At 43.6% G+C, this 24,923-nt stretch overlaps 1 protein-coding gene across 4 annotated transcripts in view; it reads right to left on the bottom strand.

Annotated features, from left to right (window-relative positions):
* Positions 1 to 24,923, bottom strand: part of LOC116386305 (nck-associated protein 5-like) — a 112,421-nt gene that overhangs the window by 19,330 nt on the left and 68,168 nt on the right. For all 4 annotated transcript variants that reach the window (XM_031852400.1, XM_031852399.1, XM_031852401.1 and 1 more), the window contains 7 exons: positions 14,425 to 14,515; positions 11,248 to 11,418; positions 8,511 to 8,579; positions 6,626 to 6,664; positions 6,336 to 6,455; positions 1,148 to 1,252; positions 116 to 304 (listed from right to left, as the gene is read on the bottom strand). In XM_031852400.1, coding sequence (XP_031708260.1) covers positions 116 to 304; positions 1,148 to 1,252; positions 6,336 to 6,455; positions 6,626 to 6,664; positions 8,511 to 8,579; positions 11,248 to 11,418; positions 14,425 to 14,515 — 784 coding nt within the window. The remainder of the gene's footprint in view (positions 1 to 115; positions 305 to 1,147; positions 1,253 to 6,335; positions 6,456 to 6,625; positions 6,665 to 8,510; positions 8,580 to 11,247; positions 11,419 to 14,424; positions 14,516 to 24,923) is intronic.

Raw genomic sequence — 24,923 nt, 5'->3', positions numbered from 1 at the left:
GTCACAATATCCAAACTCTTACAGAAAATGGATGTATAATAGAAGAAAGACAGCAAACAGGGATCTTGATGAGCTACTGTAGCTACTGTGTCTATTATGGAGTGAGAGGGTTTACCATTTTCCCACAGGAGCGTCCATCATTCCAGGTGTAGGAGCCGCTGGAGAATTCACTGCATGCACTTGACAGGGACAACTCACTACTGCTACAGCTGCTGCGTGGGTATACAGGCGCTGGCACTGTCAGGCTCAGCTGGCTCAGGCACTTGGCCACAGGGAGACCTGCCTTTCCATTCAGCTGAAAATCCTGAGATAGAGAAAAGAGACATGTGAATAACATGTAGCATCATCTTGTCTATTTGCACTCTAAAAGTTGTCAGGCAGTGATGCATGTCTAATTGCTATCTTGCTGTTCATTTTGCGATGAAAGATATTCAAGAAAGACTTGACAGACCACTCGAATACCTAAAATGTTTTGGCAATGCTCTTTTCAAACTTAATCTAAAAATATCAATCATATTTCTATGTGCAGTCATCAGAGCACAGCAGATGTTTCTCTAATTAGCATCTTACTGCAGAGGTTTCACTATGCAACGTGTTTTATTTGTGTATGCAAGACAAGAAATAAGGTATTTTACTAATCTGATATAAGTGTCACTTGTGCGTATCACCTAATGCAACCAAGTTAAAGATATGTGATACTTTTGCACATTCAGATAAGATGATTTTTTTATCAATAATTATTTCATTTTCTCCCTCTTCCACTCTCAAAGATACACATTACAGTTTATCAGATGGCATTCTCAGAGGGGTAAAAGGGTAGGAGAACTCATTGCCAGGCCTTAATGCATAATACATAAGATGACTAATGTACCACAGTGACCTATGGAGTCATTTTTACTGATAGCGAGTCAATCGATGGTTTTCTGGTAATATGACAAGGATTTATTCCTCTTAGTGCAGAGTGATACTGCCAGCTCTTCCTGCTGAGAGATGAGGAGGGGTCACGGCTTCAGCTAGTTAGGTCTGTATTTTAATATCTTGTAATGATTTCTTGAGGGGGTTGCGGTTATGCTACCTGGATGATTCATATGGCTGAACAAAGATAAAATAAATACATTGCCTCCTGCATGTTTCCTATCAAGCTTACGCTGCAGGGAGAGTCTGTATTCCTGGAAAGCAAGAAGGCCTTGCTTCTCTCTGGCTCCAAAAGCAAATCTGCCGCAGAGAGATCCATGATCCGAGAGTGAAGCTTCTGAAAGGCATAAGGAAGGACACACCAGATTGAATTTTCACTGCAGGGATTTCAAGAAATTGAAATGACAACAGCAGAATGGTAGGTGGATTTTTTCATCAGCACATATCACAATCAACAAGTCTTCTTTTGGCACCTCGTTAATATACTGTTTATTCAACAAAATGATCAGATTTAATATCTGAAACATCTTAACATTCAGTACAGTAAATCTCTAAAGTTATAAATGTCATGAATATGTTTTCCAACACCTCAAAGGGCTGTACAGTGTGTTGAGGCTGAGCAACATTTCGCCAGCCCATCAGATTCCCTCCACTGGTGGCACGCAGAGCTCCGATTCATACGCTCAAAGTCGTTAATGTCATCGGCCGGAAAAAAAATGATGTGAAAAGGAAATAATTGCATCAGGGAGTAAGGGATTCCTTTGATTTTTTTAATTCATATGCTAGTCTGTAGTCTCTTCTGTTATTTGACTCTTCAGCTTAGCAGGGAAGGATAGAAAACCAAATACATCTCCACGTGTTAATCTCAGAACTTAATTACACTGGGTTCCCTGTGCTCAAATGAACTAAAACTGTAAATATGCCGGATCATAACACTTGATCTTTTGACGCATTTCCTGCCAAGGATAAAACTAATGCTCACTCTGGGAGTATATGTATTTACACGTGTGTGTATTTCTGAGCCAGTCTTAGTTTCTAGCATTACAATGAAATGCATTTCTCATGCTGTGTACCTGCAGCAGAAAAAAATATATATCAAGAAAATTGCATGTTGTAAAAGTGAAAGTCACCTTCTGCAAATGGAGACTGAGACTACTCACATTTTCTATCAATGCCATCACCATTTTAAAATACAAACTGGGAGATCCATCTTCAATTTTATTGCATTCCATAAAACTCTTTGCTGACAGTTAGTTTTGACTTTTTCTCTGTTTTGAAAGACGTCCTCAGAACATTTGGTTGGAAAGAAAAAAGAAAGAAAACTGCTCCTAATGACAGCAAAACTTTACCGTTTCTTTCGTCTCTTAAGACCAAACAGCCAGCATCACTTTGCCTGTAGCCAAAACAACCATCCTACGTTTTTCCAAACGAAAACACTTCTCTTTTCTCCTTCAGTGACTAGGTGGTAATGGTGCCATGGAAACAGGGTGATGCGCACTCTGTGCTTTTTCTTCACAGAGATAAATGTTCTTCACTATTTTTAGGATTAATAAAACATCAAGCTCTGCTTGCTCTTCAAAACCTGGTTTGATTCAGTTAAAAGTAGTTAATAGCAACTGTAGAAGAGTTCTTAGACGTTTCCCGTTCCTCTATTCATTGTTAAGCTTCCTGAACAGTATTCCTTCCAAATTAAACATTGCATTGCTTTGGACTCAAAGCTCCAGATGGCTTCTCATGAAATTGAAATTTGTGCAGCTCCGATGCCGCATCGCCGGGCCTCCCTGCAGTCCACATGGGGATGGGAGTGGCTGAGGTGTCACGGGAGGCTCTGATCTTATCGTAGGGTGCTGGGTTTCACCTCCTCAGCATCCTCATCAAGGATTCAGTCAATAGTGTCACAGGGTCGCGACGAGAGATAGTGGAAGGAAACGGTAGATGACAAGGCTGTGTGCATATCTTGAACTTTGAGGTTCAAGGCCAAGATGAAAGTCATAAATGAACGCTTGCAAGACTGTGATATATCATGCAAACCTGCCCTTTTAATAACTATTAGTTAGCATCCATTAGTCTGGAAGACAATGGAGAAGTGTTGCGTGTAAAAATCAAGAGGCTTCCTGCTTTTCTTCCTAGTTGTTTTTGGCTCGACAGTGGTCGTATTTCAAGAAAATGAATAGCAGCTGAGAATAGCAGCAATAGGCAGCTTCCAAACACATACACCAGTATTGGCACCCACTGTCTAAAACTCATTGGTTGACTCCACACATACACACACCAGTGGAATGACAAGCAGTAAGAGAGAAAAGACGAGACGCCCACCTGTGTGACCCAATCTATACGTCTGACTCATCACAAAGGCTTTTCCTAAAGCTGCAGCTACACAAAGCCCGTTAACTACAGCAGGATATGAGACAGCTCTGGGCTGAGCTGTAATATGAAAAGCAATACGACAAGACTGAGGTGAGATACCTATTGAAAAACGTCTCAAGGCTCTATCTGCAAATTTAATCATCCAAATAAATTCATCACTTGAAAAGTGGCATAATTAGTTTGAATTTGTGATTTCTATTTATGTATTTTTTGCACAGGAACGTTGAGCTGACGGCCATGTCAGCAGCACGTTTGACTAAACAAACTATTCGGAAACACTCAGTATTTGTTCCAGTAAAGCCGGTCACATTTGAGAGGCAGCATCAATGGAGGGGACTGCACACCAGTTACTTTCCCTTGGCTCACAAAGAGTGCATGGTTTGAGAAAACAACCGTCGTCCTTATTCTGAAACTGAATGTCATGTGGTATTTTTTGGAATCAAACCAGTTGGTCTGAAGGCGGCGAAGGTGCACAACCGGTGGGGCTCCCCATTAAGGCATTATGGTTATCAGAGAAACTCAAGATGTGCTCGGGGAACTGGAGAATGTTTAATTACTGATAAGCAGAAGGTCCAGAGCTAGATGGGAAACAGTACACTCAGATGGCTGATTAAGGCTCCAGGAGAGACAAGAAATGAAACTCATCCTGCTTATTTTCATATCTTCATTAGAAATGGTGCTCGGATGGTTTAGTAAGTGGGATGGGAAATTAAATAATGCAAGTGTGTGGGTTTGGTTTCAGAAGTACGATGATGATGGTGCAATAGTTGTTTTTTACTTAGAATTCACAAATTCTTACATTTAGAAGAATAATTTGGGGAAAAGACAGTTAGTTAGCATAGCTTAGCATAAAGACTGGAAAGGGGGAAGAAAGGTAACACCATTTTTTTTCCTACCAGTATACTCTAAAACTAATAAACACTTTATATTTCATTGTACTATCGACTAAGATTTCTTTAGTCGATGAGTCATTTTTTTTTATGCTTTTCATGCCGAATGATTTATTTCCAAGAAACTTATGAGCACATCTCTGCTAAATACAAGATGTAAAGTGATGCTTTGCATGATTCTTTGTGCAAAAGCTACCGTTATACTGGCAGTAGCTTTATACTTAGCGTAAAGACATGAGTGGTATTGATCTTCTCACTTGCTTTAAAAACATGGGAGACAGACAGACAGACAGACTTTACAATGTGTGCTACTGGTTGACAGATGGATGGATACAATAAGAAATATTTCTTAATTGCATACTGTAGGTGTAGGAGGTTCCAGTGCCCTGTGATGACTTAGCTCTCCCACACATAACTGGAGAGCTCATAATTGGCACGCAGAACATCCGGAGCAGCGTGTTCACATTATGATTAATTCTTGCACTGAATCACCAGCTGATGTTTGAAATGTCATTAAGTAATGACATTTCCTGGCTTGTGGGAAAACCTACATGTTCAAATGCTTCAGCGTCGCTGTGATGATGTGTCAAAAATGTGGAAGCACAAACCTCAAGTCAACGGATATATCATCTCAGAAAAAAGTTAAAAAACACATAACACAGCCTTAAATCTCGTCTGCAGCTACACTGCACCTCTTGGTCCCCACAGTGATGTCATCAATATCCCTCCTCAAGCCGTTTATATTGGTTTCACTTGACAATGTTCTTGCCTGTCCAATAATGATACTGGAAGTAACTGGAACTGACAGAGCGCTTTACAACACACGCAGAGTCATATTATTTCTATTTCCTTTTTTTACTCAATGCATCTACCGTTTCTGCCCCTTCTTATTTTGCCCTTAGTTTTTCACTGTTACCTCCTCATTGTCTCGGCTCTCCGCTATCTCGTCTCTCTCTATTTTCACCCTCCTGTCCCCCCCCTTCTTATCTCCCCTTGCTTGCTCTTTTCATCCTCTCCTCTTTCTCTCTTCTGCTCTCGTCTGGACCGACTGACAGCTGCTTTTCCCTCTCCTCTCTTTTGGCAGCTTGCTCTTTCCGTATTGACAGCGAGAAACCCTGGAATTTACACAATTATGTGAAACCCTACTTTCCAAACTGACCTTATTGCCCTGCGATGCTATATCACAATAGATGGGGAAATCATATGGTGGCAGGTCCGTCTGTCTCATAATTACACCTTGAAACTCGAGCTGGAATGCACACACAGACATTTCTCACGAAATTGGTGTTTTCCAAGGGACCAATAAGATGAACTGAGGCAATTTCCAGCCGGTTCGAATAAGAGAATGTGGGGTTTGTGGAGAATATAAACACAGCGGTTGTTGCGTGATGTTTACAGAAAAGAGACTCAATGGTTGCTGGTTCAGATCTTTGGGTTTTTTTTGTCAGATGTGAAGGAGAAAAGTTATGCCTTCATGTAGCAGATTATAGTTATAGTGCTGCAAACGAGTCACAACTGCATTGGAGGCATAAAACTGCATATTTTATTCGGATTTGGGAGGAGGTTTTAATTTATGGGGCACCAGGGAGGACACTGACTTTTTGTGGGAACATTTTAAATTTGCCTTTGTAGAAGCTCTCCTAAATAGTTCAGGAGTTTAATGTCCATCCCGCTACAATATTTAGTCTGTAGTGAAACCATGAAAATAAGAACATTAAAACTGCACATATTCAACCTCGGCTTGAACCCCCATGCACGATAAACAAACTAAAACAACTACAAGGGATCTGTGCTTTAAGGCCTGCTCTGTTCCTGTTCCTTTCAGAACAGAAAAACTGCTTCTGTTGACAGAAAGAGATTGATAAGGATTGATGTAAAAGCGGAAGTTTTTTTTGTATTTAAAGTATTCAGTGTTGTTTGCAGTCTCTGTCTCCAGCTGAGACCCCGGAGTAGTTTGATAACAACCCAACAGAAAAACAACTTTAAATGCATGGCAATAAGCGCTCAGGCTTGTTTACTGGAGGAGCTGCTTCCTTCACAAACTGGGTGATTGCAGGAGAGGCTGCGAGTGAGCCAGCAGGTTAGTAGTGCAGATACACTCTTTATGCAAATTCAAGTGATAATAGCAGTGTTTAGAATTGGGTCAGTATGTTGGCCTCTTACCTGGAGGAGCAGGTCCGAGGCGGGCTTTATCCGCTGCTGGAACAGAATGCCCAGCGCCCGGTTCTGCTGCTCGAGGTCAAAAACTCGAGTCCGTAGCTTCAGACATTCCTCTCTCAGATCCTGAGTGAGGAGCAACACAGGGAGCGTCAGGAACATCTTCTCTTGTGGGTGTCATGTTCAGGTTTTATATTTGTATCGTGATTATGTTCATAAAGAGTACATCATCATCAAATGTATCATCAATCTAATAAAGCAATATTCTGATGAGTTATTTAATGAAGGAAACAAACCTTCTGGGTGAGAAGCGCCTGCACAACTTGATTGGCAACCTCAGACAGAAAGAAAAACAAGGCGTTAATGAACTGTAATACAAAGTCTTTTTGACCCTTACAGGCCTCTGTAGACTACTCCGCCAATTCACACATAAGATGAATTATTATGAGCTCATGTGAACACGATGGCACAATATTACAGAGTATCTGGTGTGTGTGCATATTACACACACCTCTTTTACAATGTTTAAGCCTCACTTCCTAATGCTGGTAATTACAGCGCCAGACTGATGTAGGAGCAGAGGCGTCTGGGCTCTGGTCTCACAGCGGCTAACACCCGCCCACACTTTGAGACCACAACGCCGATGGAGAAGCGGCTCCGATTACTGCCCATTGATTGCTGATTAATACCGTGTGAAGCCACATCGGCTCTTTTGAGTGCACTCGCTCTCGTTTATTGAATAAGGAGAGATGGGAGTAAATATGGGGAAATGAGCCCTACTCCTGGAACCTGCTCAAGTCACAGATCTGCTTTGTGTGAAATAGCTGAGTGATCAAACGATACCTGGCTTAATGGTATCGGACAGAGGATTTGATCTCCGATTGTGATCTTTGTATGAGTTCGGAACAAGCTATTAAAGTACAAATGAGCTTGCACACACACACTGATGTGTAGACCAGCAGCTGGGCCAACATAAAAAAATAATCATCCCTTCTGTTACAAAGCAAACGTTAGCCTTATTACAGTTCTGTGCAGTCGTTAGAGAGGCACACACAGCCTCCATCATCAAAACAGCATCGTTACCAAGCCCTCCCTCCACAAAAGTCAACCACACAGGAAAATATTTGAGAAGCAAACAAAAAAAAGGCGAGTTGAGCCATCTTAATGAGGGCAGGGAAGCAGAAAAGAGGCTTTATCCCCAATGCAATTCATGGCGGACGCAATCTCTATAAAGCAGTGTAACAAAATCCCTCCCCTCCCTTTCTTTCTTATCACTCACTTTCAATCTCCTTCCTCCCCCTTTCCTCCTCCCTTTTCTCTTTCATTCCCCCTCTTCTCTCGCCCGTTTTTCCCTCCCTGCGGCAGGTCTGCTCAGTCTGCTCAGTCCGCTGAGCCTGTTGGTTCCACAAAGTGGGCAACTTGTCCCTGCTGGACATGCTTCCCCGAAGCAGTGCTCCCCTCCCTTCCTCCTGGAGTGATTCAGCTAGCAGGCACAGCCAAAGCCGGGCTGGTTTACTCCCCTCATGTAGCTCCCTAAACAGCACTTATCAAGCTCTCACAAGTAACCAGAGGGGTTGTTGCATATAGGTATGATGGTAGTGCGTGTGTATAGTGTACAGCTACTGTTACTGCAGAGGAGTCTATGGGGCAAGAAAATAATCCCCAGGCATTTCTGCTATAATTATACGAGCGTCAACGAAAGGCCTTCTGACATTAAAGGCTCTGTAATTGTGCTAAAGCATGAAAAATAACCAGCATCCTTGTTGCATAAAGGTTTTTTTTCTTTTTACATTAATCATACTTCAAGCAGCTAATGTCGAAGCTTGGTTGGGCTTATCGCAGCTGAAACGTGCAAGATAGCCTCTCTACTAAAGTGAGTGATGAGAGAGTTTAGCGCCTGAAAATTATGACACCGTTTTTTTAATTAATTGTTAATAACAAAAGTTCCCCTCCGCCTCCCTCAAGCTGTGTTTCAAGTAAATTGCCAACCTGTGGGAAGCACAGTGTGCTCTGCAAGACCTCATTAAAACCTTAATCTTAAACTCAACAGTACTGCTCGTTCCACTGGCACAAAGTCAAACCTAATCCAACAAACATTTGTGAACTTTCCATGGTTAGTGAAATATCTGGCCATCATAAGGCGACCTCGAGAGTGTCAAGATAAACAAGGTTTGCTCTCACCTCATCCAGACAGCGTTCGTACTGTTCCCTCTGGCTCTCGTTCTCCACGGCCAAGGCAGAATTCTTCTCCTGCAAAGAACACACGGACGCATTCAGGGTCAATGCAGCGCCAACCTCGCAGGGACTTTGGTTACATGATGCAACAAAACAACAATGATGGAGACAGAAATAGCAATCAAGCAGAGCTGCAGCTAACAGGGGAGTTGCTGCCCAAAGGTCATATGTCAACGCTGAACCAGGAGGGCCAATAACAAATGTACAAAGTACCACAGAGATAAAGGTCAAGGGGATGGAAGTTATGATGCTGAACTTTGGGGCGGCAGCCAGCCATTTGGACTTTGCACCTAATAAGAATATCTCCTCCACTTGCCAAGCGATGAGGCGGCGCCCTATTGATCTCTGGGAGTTTCCAATTTGTCAGTGGCAGGCTGCATATTAGGGGCTGTCAGCCAGCCTTGCTTCTCTCGCCCTCTGCCCTTTAGTAGAACCTACCAGTGCCTTGATGAAAACATGGGAAACATAATTACGACCCAAAACATTCTAATTATGCTATCGAGGAGTAAATACTGACTCATTAAAGGCTAAAGCCTGATGATGGGGGGGAAATGTATATATAGATATCTGGTGTGTCTTATGTGTCTGTGAATGGAATTTAAAGAGATATCTTTAACTAGAGAAGTCTATGTCATTTTATTCATCATGCTTTATTACGTCATTACCATATTCCTGTTATTAACTGTATAACTGTTCTTTCTCTTACTCAACAGCTACTGAAAGACACTGTTTGATATGTGTTGTCGGTCGCCGCTACACCTACACAAGAGCTGAAGTATGAAGTGTTATCCGACTCTCCAGGCCACAGTGGCAGAACGCTACTTAAGTGGTATTTTGTTACCTGAACCCTGAATGTTATTGCTGCTTTATTGTTCAATGACACAAAAGCCTTTAAAAGATTGAAATGAGAATCTCAATGTCATTTGGATTTATTAATGGATTTATTATTGTTGCTGCAATGCATGCCGTAACATCTTCCTCTATCATTGTCCTCTGGAGAACCTTGACATAAACTGCTCTCTTGGCTAACAAACACTTTAAAAAAAAAGACATTTAAATTTGTGAGGTGACTTGTTTTTGAGGGATTATTTATATTTCCTCCTGCTGCTGTCAGGAGATTGGCTGCAAGCGAGGCACAATGCACACACTGGTATGTGAACAGTCAGTTTGGGTACAAAGAAACAGATAAATGCAAAGAAATGGCCATGTTTACTGCCATGGATTATGTCGCTGTGGCCGTTTTTAAGCTTGCGGAGCTTGTTGGTGCTCTGTGCAAGAATGAATAGAAGGGAACTGAATGGGAACTAAAGCCCTGATGTCTCCAACGTCTGCAGGTTAGGATTTTGTAAAGTAGGGTTGTTTAAAGTACTGGGGTGCCGAACGCGATACACTGAGTATGGATAAGTACCACATCAACCACACTTCAAAACATCCACTCTATCCCTGTAAGGAGAAAGGAATCCATTAGAACACCTTAGTATTGAGAGCAGAATATAAACCGAGATGTTTGTGCATGAAGGACGTTAATAAATGATCCTCTGTGGCCACATGGGTAATTTTAGCCTTTATGTTCTCACCACTTAACAAGTAAGATGACCAACAGGCATTTCTCCTGAATTCTGGGTGTTTTCATGAAAGCTCCAGTTATAGACCACAGTGCGTGCCTGCCAAGTTAATGAACAGCATCAGTTGAGCAGGAGAAATAAGAGCCGGGCAGTGCTTACTTAGTGTCTGTGGAGTTTATGCACAATGAGCGGCAGTGATGTATTGCCTCCGTTTTGTTCTCGCTGCTTTAGCCGGCGGATGAATCCATCACCCGCGCCGGCAGAATGGAATTAAATGGCGGATAACTTTTGATAAAGTCGTTTAATGTGTAATGTTTAGGTATTGTGCTTCATCAGATGGATCACCGGGACAGCTTGACCATACTTCCTGCCAGCTGAGGAGCACTTTGCTGTAATTAGGGTCTATTTTCTACCAGAGAGTCTTTAGTGTATCGGTCCAGGGACTCTTGTTCTTTTCACTTCTTTATACATGTGCACTTTAGTTCCTTGTTAGATGGAGGTGTCAGTTATATACTGGCTTCTTTTGCATTGGTATCTTCCAAATAATTGTGCATGATGGCTTGAGGTAAAGACTTAATGTCACACACTTTTCACCACATCAACATCTAGAGGCCACGTGGAGCCTCTTAGAGATGAAAAGGTAAGACTGGTGGCCTAATTTAATTAAGTCTGAGTACTTTAATTGCAGAAGAGATCTGAGACGATGCTTCGGTTAAAAAAAAGCAATCAGCATGGATCACTGTGGCTGCGCTCTCGCCTCGGCTGTTGCTCGGGGCTCGTGGCGGAGTGCAGCTCAAATCCCCGAGCGCAGAGGAAAACAAAGAGAAGCTGGAGTACAGCCGAAGCCCCTGCAGCGACTCTCGTAGGACGACTTTGCTCTCCAAACGAAGGAGAATTTGATGAGCTGTCATGCTTTCAGACACTACTGAGCAAGGACTCTGACAACTGGCAGACAGGCTGGCCACAAAGTATCCAGCGGTGTCTGGAGGAGTGGATGAAGAAGAATGAAGATGCGGGAATGAAGAAAAATAAAGCGGAGAGAAGGAACGTAGGTAGAGAGAGAGAGAGAGAGAGGAAACAAAGGGACAGCAGTAAAGAGAAGGTGGTGCAGTAGTTACCTCCAGGGCCTTGAGGCGATCCAGAAGGGGTTTGGATTTGTCTTTGTCCTCTTCTGCTTGGCTGGCATCAGGATCGGTGTTTGGCGGTTCTGGCTCCGTCTGAGTAGACGGCGGGGAGCCGTTCTCTTCGGGGCCATCGTACTGTTTCCGCACTTCCTCGGAGAGTTTATCCTGATGAACAGAAAGCAAGACGAGGTTAGAGGGGGAGAAAAACAGGAGAAGGGGAGGACAGAACATTTGGCAAGTAAAAGCCTGAGCAGATGGGAAGAAAGCATTCAGGAGTGAGGTATGACAAATGTTTCAGGGCAGGAGGCAAAAACGGTTAAGGAGCCGTGAAAGACAAAAATCAGAGAAAGTGAAAGGGGAGAGGATCAGATGGGCAGACGGGACAGCAGGGAGGCAGCTTCGACAACAGAGCAGCAAAACATCCCCTAATCCCTAATCATGTTTCACTTGTTTTCCAAAGAGTGGCAGTGACCTTGAGGGCTCTCATCTCATCTGTGTGATGGGGATCCTTCTCTCTCTCTTTGCCCTCACTGTGTGTCTCTCTCCCTTAGTCTCTTTGCCAGCTATCTTTTTCTCTTCACGGCATCTGCAATAATTAACTACGGGTAATAATAAGCCACTAATTAGGCATTGCCTGGCTACCACCGAAGCTTCGTGTCACACTCAAGAAATTATTCCTTCTTTTTCAAGGAATCTTTAGAGCCTAATAGTATGTTGTTTACTGAACATTAAAGTTCAACTAAAGAGTGACGTTCACCTCTACAACACTCAGAATGTTTCATTTGATTAGAACTGTCAGAGCTCTGAAGAGGTCAAACCTTTCCATCATCTCACAAGAAAATAAGGTTTGAGAAATTTCCAAAAGAGAATCTAAATTTCATGAGCAGAACAAAAACATATTTTTTGTTTTAGATTACATATGTTTAGATCTGTTTTTAGTGTGTTGGTTGAGGGAAAACAAGCAATTTAAAGACTTCAACAAAGACGAGCAACAAAAGCAACTAAACAACTTTAACATGTGCTGTGCTGTGAATGAAGCAATCTCTTCTTGAAATGAGTTATTCAGTTGATAGAGTGTGATATATCATGGTGCACACGCGCGCTATTTGTCATTCCTAGCTGAGCTTTGACAGATACTTGTCACACCTGAAGATACCTGTGGTTAATGTGCTGGACAACGCTGAGGTTAGTCGCACTAATGGATGGCTGCAGCTCATCTCTTACGTATCCAAATGCAGCACGAGATACTTCTTTCTCCTAACAGGAATTGGAAATAATGTCCTTCAGGGCACTTTGTTTTCAGCTTGATCCAGTCTCCTCTAAAAATATATTAGGCTTTCAATCTTGCTCGATTCCATCAGACAATTGAGTTCGAGGCAATTCTTTAAAGTCACGGTTTTAAGTTTGCTTTTGTTTGCTGAACTGTGAAGTCTGCTGTGAGAGACTACTCATCAGACGGCGTTAAAGGGCTCGGCAATAATCACCGCAGAGAGAGTCTGCAGAGGGAGAGGGGCGGAAACCTTGTCCCTCCCGCTGCCCTTTCAAGTTATTGAGTTTGTCTGCTGAACACACAGAATGCAGCTGCAGCAGAAGTAGAGCTACTGGGAATACCATGATAATAACCCTCCAGGTTGATTCTCTGTGACTGCTGAACATAAGAGCAAGGTATGTCTACATGCAGTAAATATCAGTGTGGAACATATTCTCTTTACATAACATCTTCTGAAACACAATTTTATGGACTTGTTTATTCCATAAAGGGTTAAGTGACATAAGTAAGAAGTCAACACTGCATGTTTGAATGGAAGAAGCCTTAAAGTATTCTGCTGAAAGCAAACTTATTTTCATAATACTGAATTAGTGCTCATAGTTGAACATATTTACTGAACGCCTCCACACACCACTTCATATTCCACCTGCTGTCGCCCTGTCATTCTGGTTCTCCTCAACCTAATCCGTTTGTGTCGGGGAACCCAGGAAAGGATGACTCTGTGTGCACAGAGAACACTATTTGCATATTCTCTAGTCATATTTTCATTATAAAGCCTTTGCACCTCAGCACAGTTTACAGCACATCAGCTTTTTATCATGACGGCTCTTCCCATGTTTCACAGTCCTGACATTTATTCTTATAGCGCTCGTTTTTCTAGTCTGCCCACTTTTATTTGCACTCATCATTCAAAGATGTTCTGCATCTATTTCCGTATTTTATTCAGAGTGATGAACTCATGCAGTCATTTTTATTGCACACTTTTCCTCGCTTCCCTGGAGGCATTGTGCCGCTGGACGTTAAAGACAATCATTTGGTCGCTGCTTTAAGGGCACAAAAGATTTCAGTCAACCTCCTTATTACCTCACTGATCTCCTAGTTTCATAAAACTGTCCGGTGTTTCAAATTAGCACCCACTATAAACACTATGATAGTTGCATCGGATCGCGCTGTCATGACATCATATGCTTCATGTGACATCAAAGAAAGATGTGTGATCTGAGGCTGGATACAGTATGGTAAGTCTACAAATGAATGCAACACATAGTTGGAAGAAAACCTTTGTTTTCTATAGTTAAGTCTCTCAGAGCTGGGAGTGAATCACACCCCACTGATGACAAACAGACTGAGGCAACAGCATTTTGTTGCTGCGGCACCGTGTAAACACGTCAAGTGTGACCCTGTGCTTCAGAAATATCTGTATTCTTTCTGCTCAATCCCAGCGGCTATTTCTCTTATGTAACAGGGACAGCGATGAACGCACTCACCTTGGCTCAGCCTAGCGTTATTAAACACCGTCTGAGCTGCAGAATGAGACGCAAACAAAGATATCTGTAGCTACCAAATGATTACTGCCATAGCGATTCTGATAACTGAATTTATGGATCTGCCTATACCAGTGTGTTAAAAACAATATATTTCTTAACATCACATTCTTAACAGCTGTATACCTCCATTATTTAGTTTGACAGATATTCCAGTACAAGTCATTGCCAAATTGCTGACATTTTGTCAGCTCAGGTTAAAGTTGCAGATCCGGGAGCTTGCAGCTCTCAACAGAGATGAGGACACGTGTTGTTGTTCTTCCCGCGTAGCGTAAATACTGGTCTCAGAACAACTCTACTCTCTAGACATCCACTGTCCTTTTAGTCTTGTTGAATGACCACAGTTGACTAATTTACCCTGTAGGCCTTCATGATGTCCACCGTGTCCACAGCAGTCTGCTCCACGACGCCCTGATTCTGCAGCAGCGACCACACCGTCTCTTCCATCCTGCACACAGAACACATGACATCGCTGTTAGGTTATGGACAAACAAAGTCATTTGACATTTAATTTGAAGGACCTGTTGGCTTCACATCAGATAAAAATAAGCATGCACACACAAATACACACACACACTGACAATGAAAAGAGAATGAGACTGAATCAGTGCCAGAGATGGATGATGGGATTTTTTTGGGATTGAATCCCAACTTCTGCTCAGTTCACTATGCTCGGTCCAAATGACTAGATTGAGTACAAAATGTGCAAACATAGTACTTACTGCCTTATTGTTTGTGATTTTGTAGGCGTGTGTCTGTACGCGGCCGTATGCGTGTCTGCTGATGGCTTGAATTAAGTGCAATCACAGCAGCAAACACCGAGCGGGTGACCTTGGCCATCAAGTCCTGGTCTGCTCAAAACAATCTCAGCCTCTATTTTGTGCTGCTAAACACCGCAAGCTGCATGCAACACAGGTGGCAAACAGTGCATGTGAGAAATGCCTCTGCCTATTTCCATCTGAATAAGAGCCACATACCATCTTCATCCCTCGAGCTGCAGGGTGAACTTTAACCCGACATGCATTCACTTTCTGATTGTGTAAACCACAGCACCAGATCAGCTCCATAAGGTGATGTTGGACTCAGCTGGGATGATGTAAAATTGACATTCAGGAGCACTGGCGGATGAGTGACAGCCAGGCATTGTTAAGAAGGAGAATCTTGACAAAAGAAAGGCTTTGACATAGTCAGTTGGGAATCTTCTAAATTTCATGACACTGGTTTGATTCCCAGTGAAATTAAACAAAGGACCAGTATGTTCTCAAAAAAGAGATTTGAAATCTCAACAAGGTTAATAGTTTTTAAAAAAGGAAAGACTTCAGATGAAATGGACGATCATGGTTGGAAATGATGATTTTTAGACTGGGATTCACCAGGCTTGTCGCATATCATTCACATTCGCAAGAACAATCTCCTCCTTTTCTTTCTAGTCCCAAACTCATGACTTCTTATTGTCTTACTGTCAAACCAATGCCAAAGAGTAAGAATCATACACAAAGAGAGTTCAACCAACTTCTGAAAGTCCTCTACACATTTATACATAATGCATTTGCACAAATGAAGAGACTGCAATTAATCAACAGTACGCATGGATTGTTTTTTGCACTTTTGTAATGAGAAAATTACCACCCTTATAAATATGGAGCTGTGGCCAGCAGCCAGTTAGCTTAGCTTAGCATAACGACTGCAAAAAGAGGGAAACTGCTCGCCTGGCTCTGTCCAAATGTTACAAAATCGACCTACCGGCACCTCTGAAGCTCACTAATTAACACTTAACATCGTGTTTGTTTAATGTAACCCAAAAACTGAAAGCCAAATAATTACAGCAATTGTTTAAAACGTATTTAATATTCAGTATTTGTTTGAATTGTCATGGTGCTTGAAGAGGAGCTGGTAACAGCTTTATTTACAGTACAATGCTGTATTTGTAATATCAGTAATACTACAGGTGCTGTAATGTTCAGTCTCAAGAAAACACCAAGTATACTGATTTACCACACATTATTTAGTGATTTAAATCACTATCAACTACTATCAATATAGCATGCATAGGTTCTATCCATGCTTATCATTCCCAAGTTCAGCACTGATCGGCCCTGGCTGTGGTGAGAGTGGGTGAGAATGAGCGCAGGCAGGCAGGGCGGCGCTAGCTGCACCATCTGTCCAGGCTGAGCCATAAAGCCGGCTGTAATCAGGCTGCTAGCTGCTGACTGAACAGTCGAAGGGGCGAGCAGACAGAGCTGGTGGCAGATTGCTCCAGTTCCTGCTTTAAATGCTGGCCTTAATCAGCACAACCTATAGAGCAAAGAGGACGTGACACAGACAGCTTTAAAGTCCGGAGACGCTGACACCGGGTCAAGGACTAGCTGACAGGCATGATCAGCATGCGAGTAGGGGTAGGTCTTGGACTGAGGGGATTTGGGCAGGTGACCACCTTCAGATAGAGCCTCGGTGCGAGTCTCTAGTATATTATAATGACATTCAGGTCACAGAGGTGAGCATCTGTTTTTCTGAAAGATAAATCCCTGATGATCTTGCAGAAACTAACTCTGGTTTAAAGGAATTTACAGAGTCCTCTGTTCATAATATATCACAATATATATTTTTAACCCATTTCTCAAATTCCTCATCCTTAAAGTCCATCTGTACTGTTTTCCGTGATTTTCACAAAGGAACACCCACTCAACCATTGCAGTGATGAAGGTTACCACAGTAGGCTAATCAAACAGGTCCTGAATAATATGAGCACTAGCACTGCAGATAGATATTGTACATATGTGCTTTTAGTTGCTCACTGTTTGCTCTCCTGTTAACTATGTGGTTGATTTGTTGCACTAAAAATCAGTAACACGCTGCCAGTGGACACAAGCAGGGCGAATATGTAAATGTGGGACTTTTCCAATTAGACCTGAAAAGAGAAATAACTGAAATATCATTAGCCAAGGCAACAGATGGAGTCAGAATTATTCTAATGCGGCATAAATGACAACATGTGCCAAATAAGCCAGAGAGGCTAAGATTAAATGAATAATATCAGCGTTTGTTTTTTGCGCCAAACCTGCAGAACAAACTTCCCAGCATGACCTCAATGGCCTTTGCATTACAGAGTGGCAGGATGGTAAGAAACACTTTGATGCCTGCTTCCTCATGTTGTAGCTGGAGGGGGGCTGGGGAGGGGGGGGGGGGGGGGGGGGGGGGCTTGGGCTGAGGTCTGTTTTCAGGGATCTGTGGCACTCTAGCACACCTGAAAGAACCCTTTGTGGTTCTAAACAGCCCCACGGAGCTGCATCACTTTCCATACCGCTTCCATTTCAAAGTCACATAAAGCACAGATGTGCGGCTTCTCACTAGACAGACTTTGGTGCGTTTGACGGCAGAGGAAGAGCACTGAAAGACTCTGAAGTTGAGCAGTGGTGCTGAGGGACTAGAGATACTTAATGTGGACGGAAAGACTAGGTCCATTTGGAAGGAAGATTCCCTCTATTCTGGGTAAAAAAACGTAGCCATCAGGAAATCCTCTAAACAACATTCATCCACTCCAAATATGTGTCTAGCTGTGTGGTGAGGTGAACAAAGGATTGTGCCTGAACTACTAGTTATCATCACAACACAAACAAGAATTTGGACAATTACCTCCGAGTAATCACTATCGATGGTGCACTGATTACTAATACCAACAGAGCGCTTACAACGCTATTTAACAGCACTCCTTTTCTATCAAAGCACTGATAATAATTAGCATTTATGTATGAGAGATCCAATTATGAAGTGATTCCAAAAGCATCAAGGTACAATTAAGTAATGAAATCTAAGCAGTAAATCCTGCTAAAAACAGAATGGGCATCCAGCAAAACATCCCATCAAATAAACAATGTCATTTGTCAGTACTGTAAATTCAGCCTCCTAAAACCTATTTATATGTGAGAGAGTCTACTAAATGCCTATGATGGATGGATTATAACTCTCAGATGACAGAGCATTACTTTACATAAAAACATAGTCTTGCTCAGAGTGATAGTGTGATTAATCTCAAAGTGCTTGCCAAGGACCTATTGAAAACATCATTGAGGGAAGGAAGGACGTGTGTGTGTGTGTGTGTGTGTGTGTGTGTGTGTGTGTGTGCGGTTTAAGGGCACGTATGTGGAGGCGAAAGCAAATTCTGACTCCCCTGACCCTGACGCAACACATGCTGAATTTCAAACGTGGCGTTCGTCAGCAGTCCAGGAAATACAATTAAGGGTCCAATCAATTCCCAGCCTGCAGGCCTGACGAACTTCAGGTAAACCTCTCCGTCTCTCTCACACACACACACACACACACACACACACAGAATACACACACACACACACACACACACACACAGAATACACACACACACACACACACGTCTACAGCTTTGATGTGACGGCAAGCCATGGAGGTGAACAAAATGATGCATCATCAGAACACACAGGGACAGTTAGAGGTGAAATGCTGTGTGTTGTCTGGAGCTGACTGGTTGACAAAACTACAGTTAACATATAAGAAACTTCCTCTCTTCTTCTTCTTCTTATTTACGGCTTAGCTGCCAAAAGTCACAATGACATCAAGACTTCAAACGAAGGAGTGTTTCATTCAAAACTAGATCTATTCATTGAAACTGCAGTGGCTTTACAGCGCGAGCCTTCAATGACACATTCCGTCACAGCCCGGAAAATGATCAAAGGACTCCAAACCTCCCACAAAAGCTGAAACTATGAGCTCAAAACTTACCCCATCTTGAGTTTCTCTCCATTTTTAGCATGACCGTTTCTCCGGAAAAAAGCCAGAAACACTGAGTAGAAGTCCCTGAGCTCCATATGGAGGGACATCTGAATGCACACCCAGCACTCTGCTTTCACAGCGCAATTAAGTGACCTAGACACTATTGCTGAAATGTGGGTCTCTAGGCTAAAATAGGCCATGCAGTCATCATATAAGCCTGAGTGCTTTTCGCTCAATGGACAGACAGTGTGGTGTGTCCCGTGGCCGGGTTACCGAGTCAGCCGCACAGCAGATCTCCTGTTCTCATTTTCTGCCTGCAGTGTCTCCAGTGTGTCATTATCCGACACCGGCTCTGTGCAAAGACAGTGATCTGGCAGGCAAAGACTTTCCCATATGTCCCATGTTAAGCCCTCTCCAAAGGAGGAGGGCCCCTGCTGGGAGGCGAGCAGGCCGGTAGTCTTGGATCAGATGGGGATCAGGGATGGACTTGCAGGGATGAAGCACGACTAAGGACAGGGATCCCCCTGTTTTGTCAGCCAGTGTGTGTGTGTGCATGCAGCCGTGGGGTTCCTCATTGGTGATTAAGAGGCTTTGGCTTCACTAAAATCAACACTCTCCGTGCAGGAAGAGCTAAGAAGGAGGCTGCATGCCAGGACACTCGCTGCACGATCAGAGATCTCTGCGTGCCATCTCAGATTTATAGCACACTGTCCTCAGCGACCTTTTCTCCAAATGTGACACTTTCCATTAAAGTAGATGCTTGTTTATTTTAATCAGTGCTCTCATGCCAATGACCGCCTGCATCTTTGGATGTTTCGAGGGGGAGTTACTCCATTCTTCTTCCCAGACTCTTTTATAGCAAGTCACTTATGGACGCCCACTGAATGATTGCCTAGCTTAACCCAACGCTAAGCCACTCTTATCCTCTTAGATCTGTTTTGCAAAAAACATGCAAGGAGACCCTCATAGACGTGACCCAAATGAAGAGAGAGCAAACTCCCGGGAACTAAACTAGACACGTTTGGTGAAGGGGTTGGTCCAGAGCTGTAAAAGTCATGCACATCAGTCATGCACGTTACAGCGGGGTAGCATTACAAAGGTGTTCGCTCTTGTGACCGACCTTTAACCTTATCAACAAGACACACATGCCACAGAAAAAGAGCTCAAGAGGCCAAAGCATTCAGTATTCCATTAAAGTCATATTTCATTCCAATATTTGTTGACCGACTGCTGTGAAAAAGATGTTTGCTTCCTCTTTCATCCCTCCAGCCGTTCCACTACATTTGGAAGGATTTACCCACATGTTCACCTCTGGTCAGAGGAAGCAGTTAGCAATGAGGGAGCCATCGGTCCTTAAGAGCATCTCGCTGAAGCCTTGGCTTGTATCTCAATGGTTTTCAGGCATGTGTGTCCCACATGTGAGATAGAGACAAGAGACTGAGGAAGACATCCCAGTGGGAAACCTTAGTCACAATGACAGCATGGATTACTTACACCGGGAGCCGGGAAGATGGAGTGGGGGAGGATGATGCATATAACACCTATGTCAAGTTGTATGTAGATTGTCTCATGATTGGTTATAATCTTTGAAGTTATTTTCAAGACATCACAGAGGCATGGGGGAGAGCTGACCCTTTAAAAAAGATTGTTACAGGTATTTTCTATTAAACTTCCTTTCTGTTGCTTGTATGATGCACATATGCAGAGTGACTTTATAAAACACGATGCATAGAGCATAATAGAAGCCGCTGTCTATATGTGTCAACCAAAGCAGTTGCCCGACTCCAAATCTATACTACGACCATGAGGCCAGTTTGAATTACATGCTGTTTGGCTTTAGGCTACAATCTGCGAGCACCAACTCCACCAAGCCAGAGAGAACAGGCGAGCTATCATGATGTGAGGACAGATGCCCTACTTCCACAAAAGCTTGTAATCTGACCTCTTTCAGCTCGCCGATAAACATCATAACCAGCATGTTTAATCCAAGGCGGAAGTTAGCCGAGTGGAGTGTGTGTGTGAGTGTTTGTGATTGTCTGACATAGTTACAAGCAAGTAATAGGACGCACTTTGACCCACAAACCCAGCGTGGTGCTTAGTAATGGAACAGACTTTGTTCCTTTTTCTTTGGTACCAAAGCTCTCTTGTGGGCTGGTAATTTAGTGCAAGCGATAGAGAACAACCCAAATTAAGTTCAATCAGATGTAATTCCCTGCTCAAATTTGGAAGTTAAAGAGAGGGGCTGAAATGGACCAATAAATCCTTTAAATATGAGGTGCTCCAAAAATAGTCCAGACACCCATTATCTATTTAACAGCCCTCGTCCCCATTGGGCAGGAGTAAGGAAGTAACTTCAAAAGGCTGACCCCCCTCATTCCTGTTAATGACCCCAGATGTGTCGTCCTGAACAGGGGCCTGATTCATCCGGCTAATCCTGCAGCCGCCAAAAGCATGCAGGGGGGCCATTTCAAATGCGCCAAATTAAAACACTTGGCCCGGGCGTGGCTGGATGTTGAGATGATTAGAAGAGAAGGCATTGATCTGCAAACGGAGTGCAATCACTCAGCACTCTCTCTGAGCATATTTGCCGGTCCAGCTGTGCAGTCCAGAGTAGTGCAGTGGTAATGAGAGTAGCACATGAATGCATACAGCAAGCGCACACACACACACACACACACACACACACACACACACACACGAAACATTACTCTGCAGACCGTGGAGGGATCTCAACCTGAGCGTGACTGCCCAAACAACACGTACAGACTTTGAAAAGCGCTGCAATTCTTGCCCGTTTACATCATCGGCCTCCGACATACACACACACTGCATCCACACATGTTCTCACACACCGAGTAATGTGCAGAAAGAATACGCTGCTGAGCCATAAATCTGCAAGCACCAGTCATAGTCTGCTGTTGTTGTTAGTCTAGCCGTAAGTCTCCCATATCCTGCCACGAAGAGGGCCCTTCAAGACGGCAATGATTCAGAGTCAAGTGGACCGGGTCGGCTGTAAACGCCTTGGTTTTGCTGATGAGCTCACATGTGTTCTGGGTGACAATGACTGTGATCCGACCGCCGAGCACAATGAAGTCAAGAGGAATTTATTTCTAAACTATCTTAAGCAAACTGGTTTACCTCGCAAGCCTTACAGAGAACACAAAAACCCAGATAAATCCGAGAACAAGCAGGCAGCACAGACGTCAAGATATCGAACCCGAGCTTCTGTGTTTGGTGTGTGAGCAGACTTGTGAGCAGCAGCCAACAAAAGACCTCTGCTTTTCCCTTTCTAGAAGTGTCTAATCTCCACAGCAGCCAGAGGACTGACTACAATAAAGTCTTTAAGAGGATAAGTATGGTAAGCAAAACAAAACGCAGGGTGAAACCAAACAGCTTGCCTCAAAAAGTTGTCCCGAGTTCTGTTAACAGACAAAATGAAATCGCTGTTCTGCTCATTACCTGAAAACTGCCTCCCTCATCTTCAGGCCACGCAGGGCCCCCAGTGGCCCCCATGTTCCTGTCTGCTCACCGGTCATCCTGTCTGAGAGTAGTCTCACAGGAAGGGCAGGGGATGTGGACGCCAGAGCGTCCTTGCTGGATAGACGTCCAAATGCCCTCGATGGATTATATTTCTACATGCATTTCATTTTCTGTTCTCGTTTGTTAAACGACAAGACAACAGAATTTTAAGAGCTGCTCTCGGTCGCGCCCCCATATTTTCTCACCTCTGTTCCTCTCTGTCCTGCCCTGGCTGCTAAATGTCTTTCCCATATGGAGTAGTGGGACGTCCAGGGTGGGCTGAGGAGGCTGCTGGGTTGTGGGCTGGAGTCTCCCACTAATCCATTGGGAGTTTAATGACGGCAGACCATGCTAGTGGTGGTGAAGCCCTGGGGGGGGGGGGGGGGGTTGACCCAAGTCAGGAGGGGCTGGGCATGTGACCCACACCAGGCTAAAAGCCCAAATGGTTGGGGGAGGGCGTGTGGACATAAGCATGTGTGTGTACACCTATGTCTGGAGCTAAATGGCCAGTCACTTGAGGAATGCAGCCTTTCTGATCTCAGCCGTGAAAACACAAGCAAATTGAGCTCTTAAGCGGATGAAGTAGAAAAAGAAAAGCCAGTTGTTCCCGTTTTGGCGATCCCTGCCTTACATTCACCCCCTGCCCAAAAAAAAAAAAGAGTGTAAGTGTTACAGGGACGTACTGAAACACACACGAACAAAGGCTGTAAGAAGCTGAGATTCCCCGGAGGCCGTCTGGCTTCAAGAGTGACTGTCTGATCTTTTCCTTTTTGTTGTGGATATACCCGTTTGTTCGTGTGTGTGATGCCAAGTGCAACTCCAAGCAGCCCATTACCTTTTGTCTCATATCATCACAGAACACCTCTGTCTCCCGAAGCAAGATGAAAAAAATGCGTTTAGTTGAATCTGACTGGACCCAATTTTTGGCAATGTTTGAGAAATCCATTTAACGCACTCATCTGCATAATGTTTGATAGCTTTGCTCTAACACTTGGCTTGCTTTCATCATTCAAATTGGTACGCCTGTAACTAGCCTGATTTCATTTCCATCCTCATGATTCAAAGCACAAGCTCAATTAATTAGCAATACGCAAATCAGTTGTTGCCTGAGGTCAAACAGATTCCAGTCTATTTCAAAGATTGGATGTCCACTTAACATCATTTGCGGGCGTTATCTCAAAAGACACTTTGATTAAGTGAGGTTTCTATTCCCCTAATGTGCAACAAATGCAGGCCTAAATCAATCAGGAGATATGGATGAAGGCCTCTCTGAGCACGAGCAGTAGAGACACGGATGCTGTCACATGGTTGACAGCGAGTGTGCTCGCATATGAAGCAGTTCGTGTGTGGGATGTATATCCATAAGCCAATAACTGGAAACAGCAGACGCAAGTGGGGTAAAGGTTCATGGGAAGACTGAGTTATCTTTTTGTTTTCTGGCTTGTAAGTCTCTAATTAAAGTGACCTCACTGATGTCCCATCTGCCACCACGGCAAAGAGTCACCGATTTTTGGCTGCCATGTAAGCGTGTTAATCCACTGCAGGGCCAGGTACGCGTAAACACACTCCACACACATGTCGGCGGCATGCGCAGACGCTTGCTTGGTACACTCAGCGACGCTTAAACAAAAGATTAAGACTTCGACAGTGAGACTGAAATCCTGTTAGTGCGTTTGTGCGGAGCTGGACGGAGATATCTTTGTAACTTGTGGAAGGGAAGCAGCTGAACTTTGCGTTCCCCCAGGAGCCACAAAAACACTGACGACGCGGCGCGCGGAAATTACAGCAATTCAGCACGATGACAATGAGCAACGCAACTGGAATGACAACGGCTGAGCGAGGTGGCAAGGTCGGATGAACGTCCCCTCTTCGATAATCGCTTTTTGAGGACATAATGGAATCTTTGTCTGTAATGCAGAGCCACAGTCTCGCCAGCAGCCGCCCGGCATCCAATGAGAACAATCCATCTGGGCGACCCTTGCCATGGCAACAAATTCATCCATGGGGACCTGTGCAGGACCCAATCAGGGATAAGCTTTTATATTTTATACATTTCCCACCTAATAGAACTGCAGTGCATTCTCTTGCTGCAAGACATGGACTCTCATATTGCTGCTCTCCTATCTACTACTTTACCACTACAGTACATCCGCCCCCTTTTAAGAGTCTTACCAGAGGAGCGAATGTACTCTACAAATATTTTTCCTGGCGAGGTGTGCGGGGAACACAATGAGTCTGCACACAGATCAGACAGCGAGATACTACAATCCTGCACAGTAAAGAAACTTGAAGACGTGGACAGGTGCTCTGTTGAAAACACAAAATTGGTTCACACAAGTTTACACCGGCTATTTACCTCCGACTGAACAGGAAGTCATGATATACCAACTGGAAATTGTAACCTGTAAACTATCATTTCAAAGGTCACATCCTGAATGGACCTCTACTGACATACCAAACAAAGAGAAGTTGGGAGAAATACCCTAAAAAACTGCAGCTAAAGCCATGTGATAAGAGCTGTAAACTGTAAAAGGATGTTAGGACATAAGTGAGAAACACCACCGAGTTCAATTCAGAGGCTTCAAAGGAATATT

Source organism: Anarrhichthys ocellatus, unplaced genomic scaffold (genome assembly GCF_004355925.1).
Source record: "Anarrhichthys ocellatus isolate YVR2014 unplaced genomic scaffold, GSC_Weel_1.0 scaffold12, whole genome shotgun sequence".
In the NCBI taxonomy this organism is placed as follows: domain Eukaryota; kingdom Metazoa; phylum Chordata; class Actinopteri; order Perciformes; family Anarhichadidae; genus Anarrhichthys; species Anarrhichthys ocellatus.
Note: the sequence above shows the minus strand (reverse complement) of the source record. Positions and strands in the feature narration are given on the sequence as shown.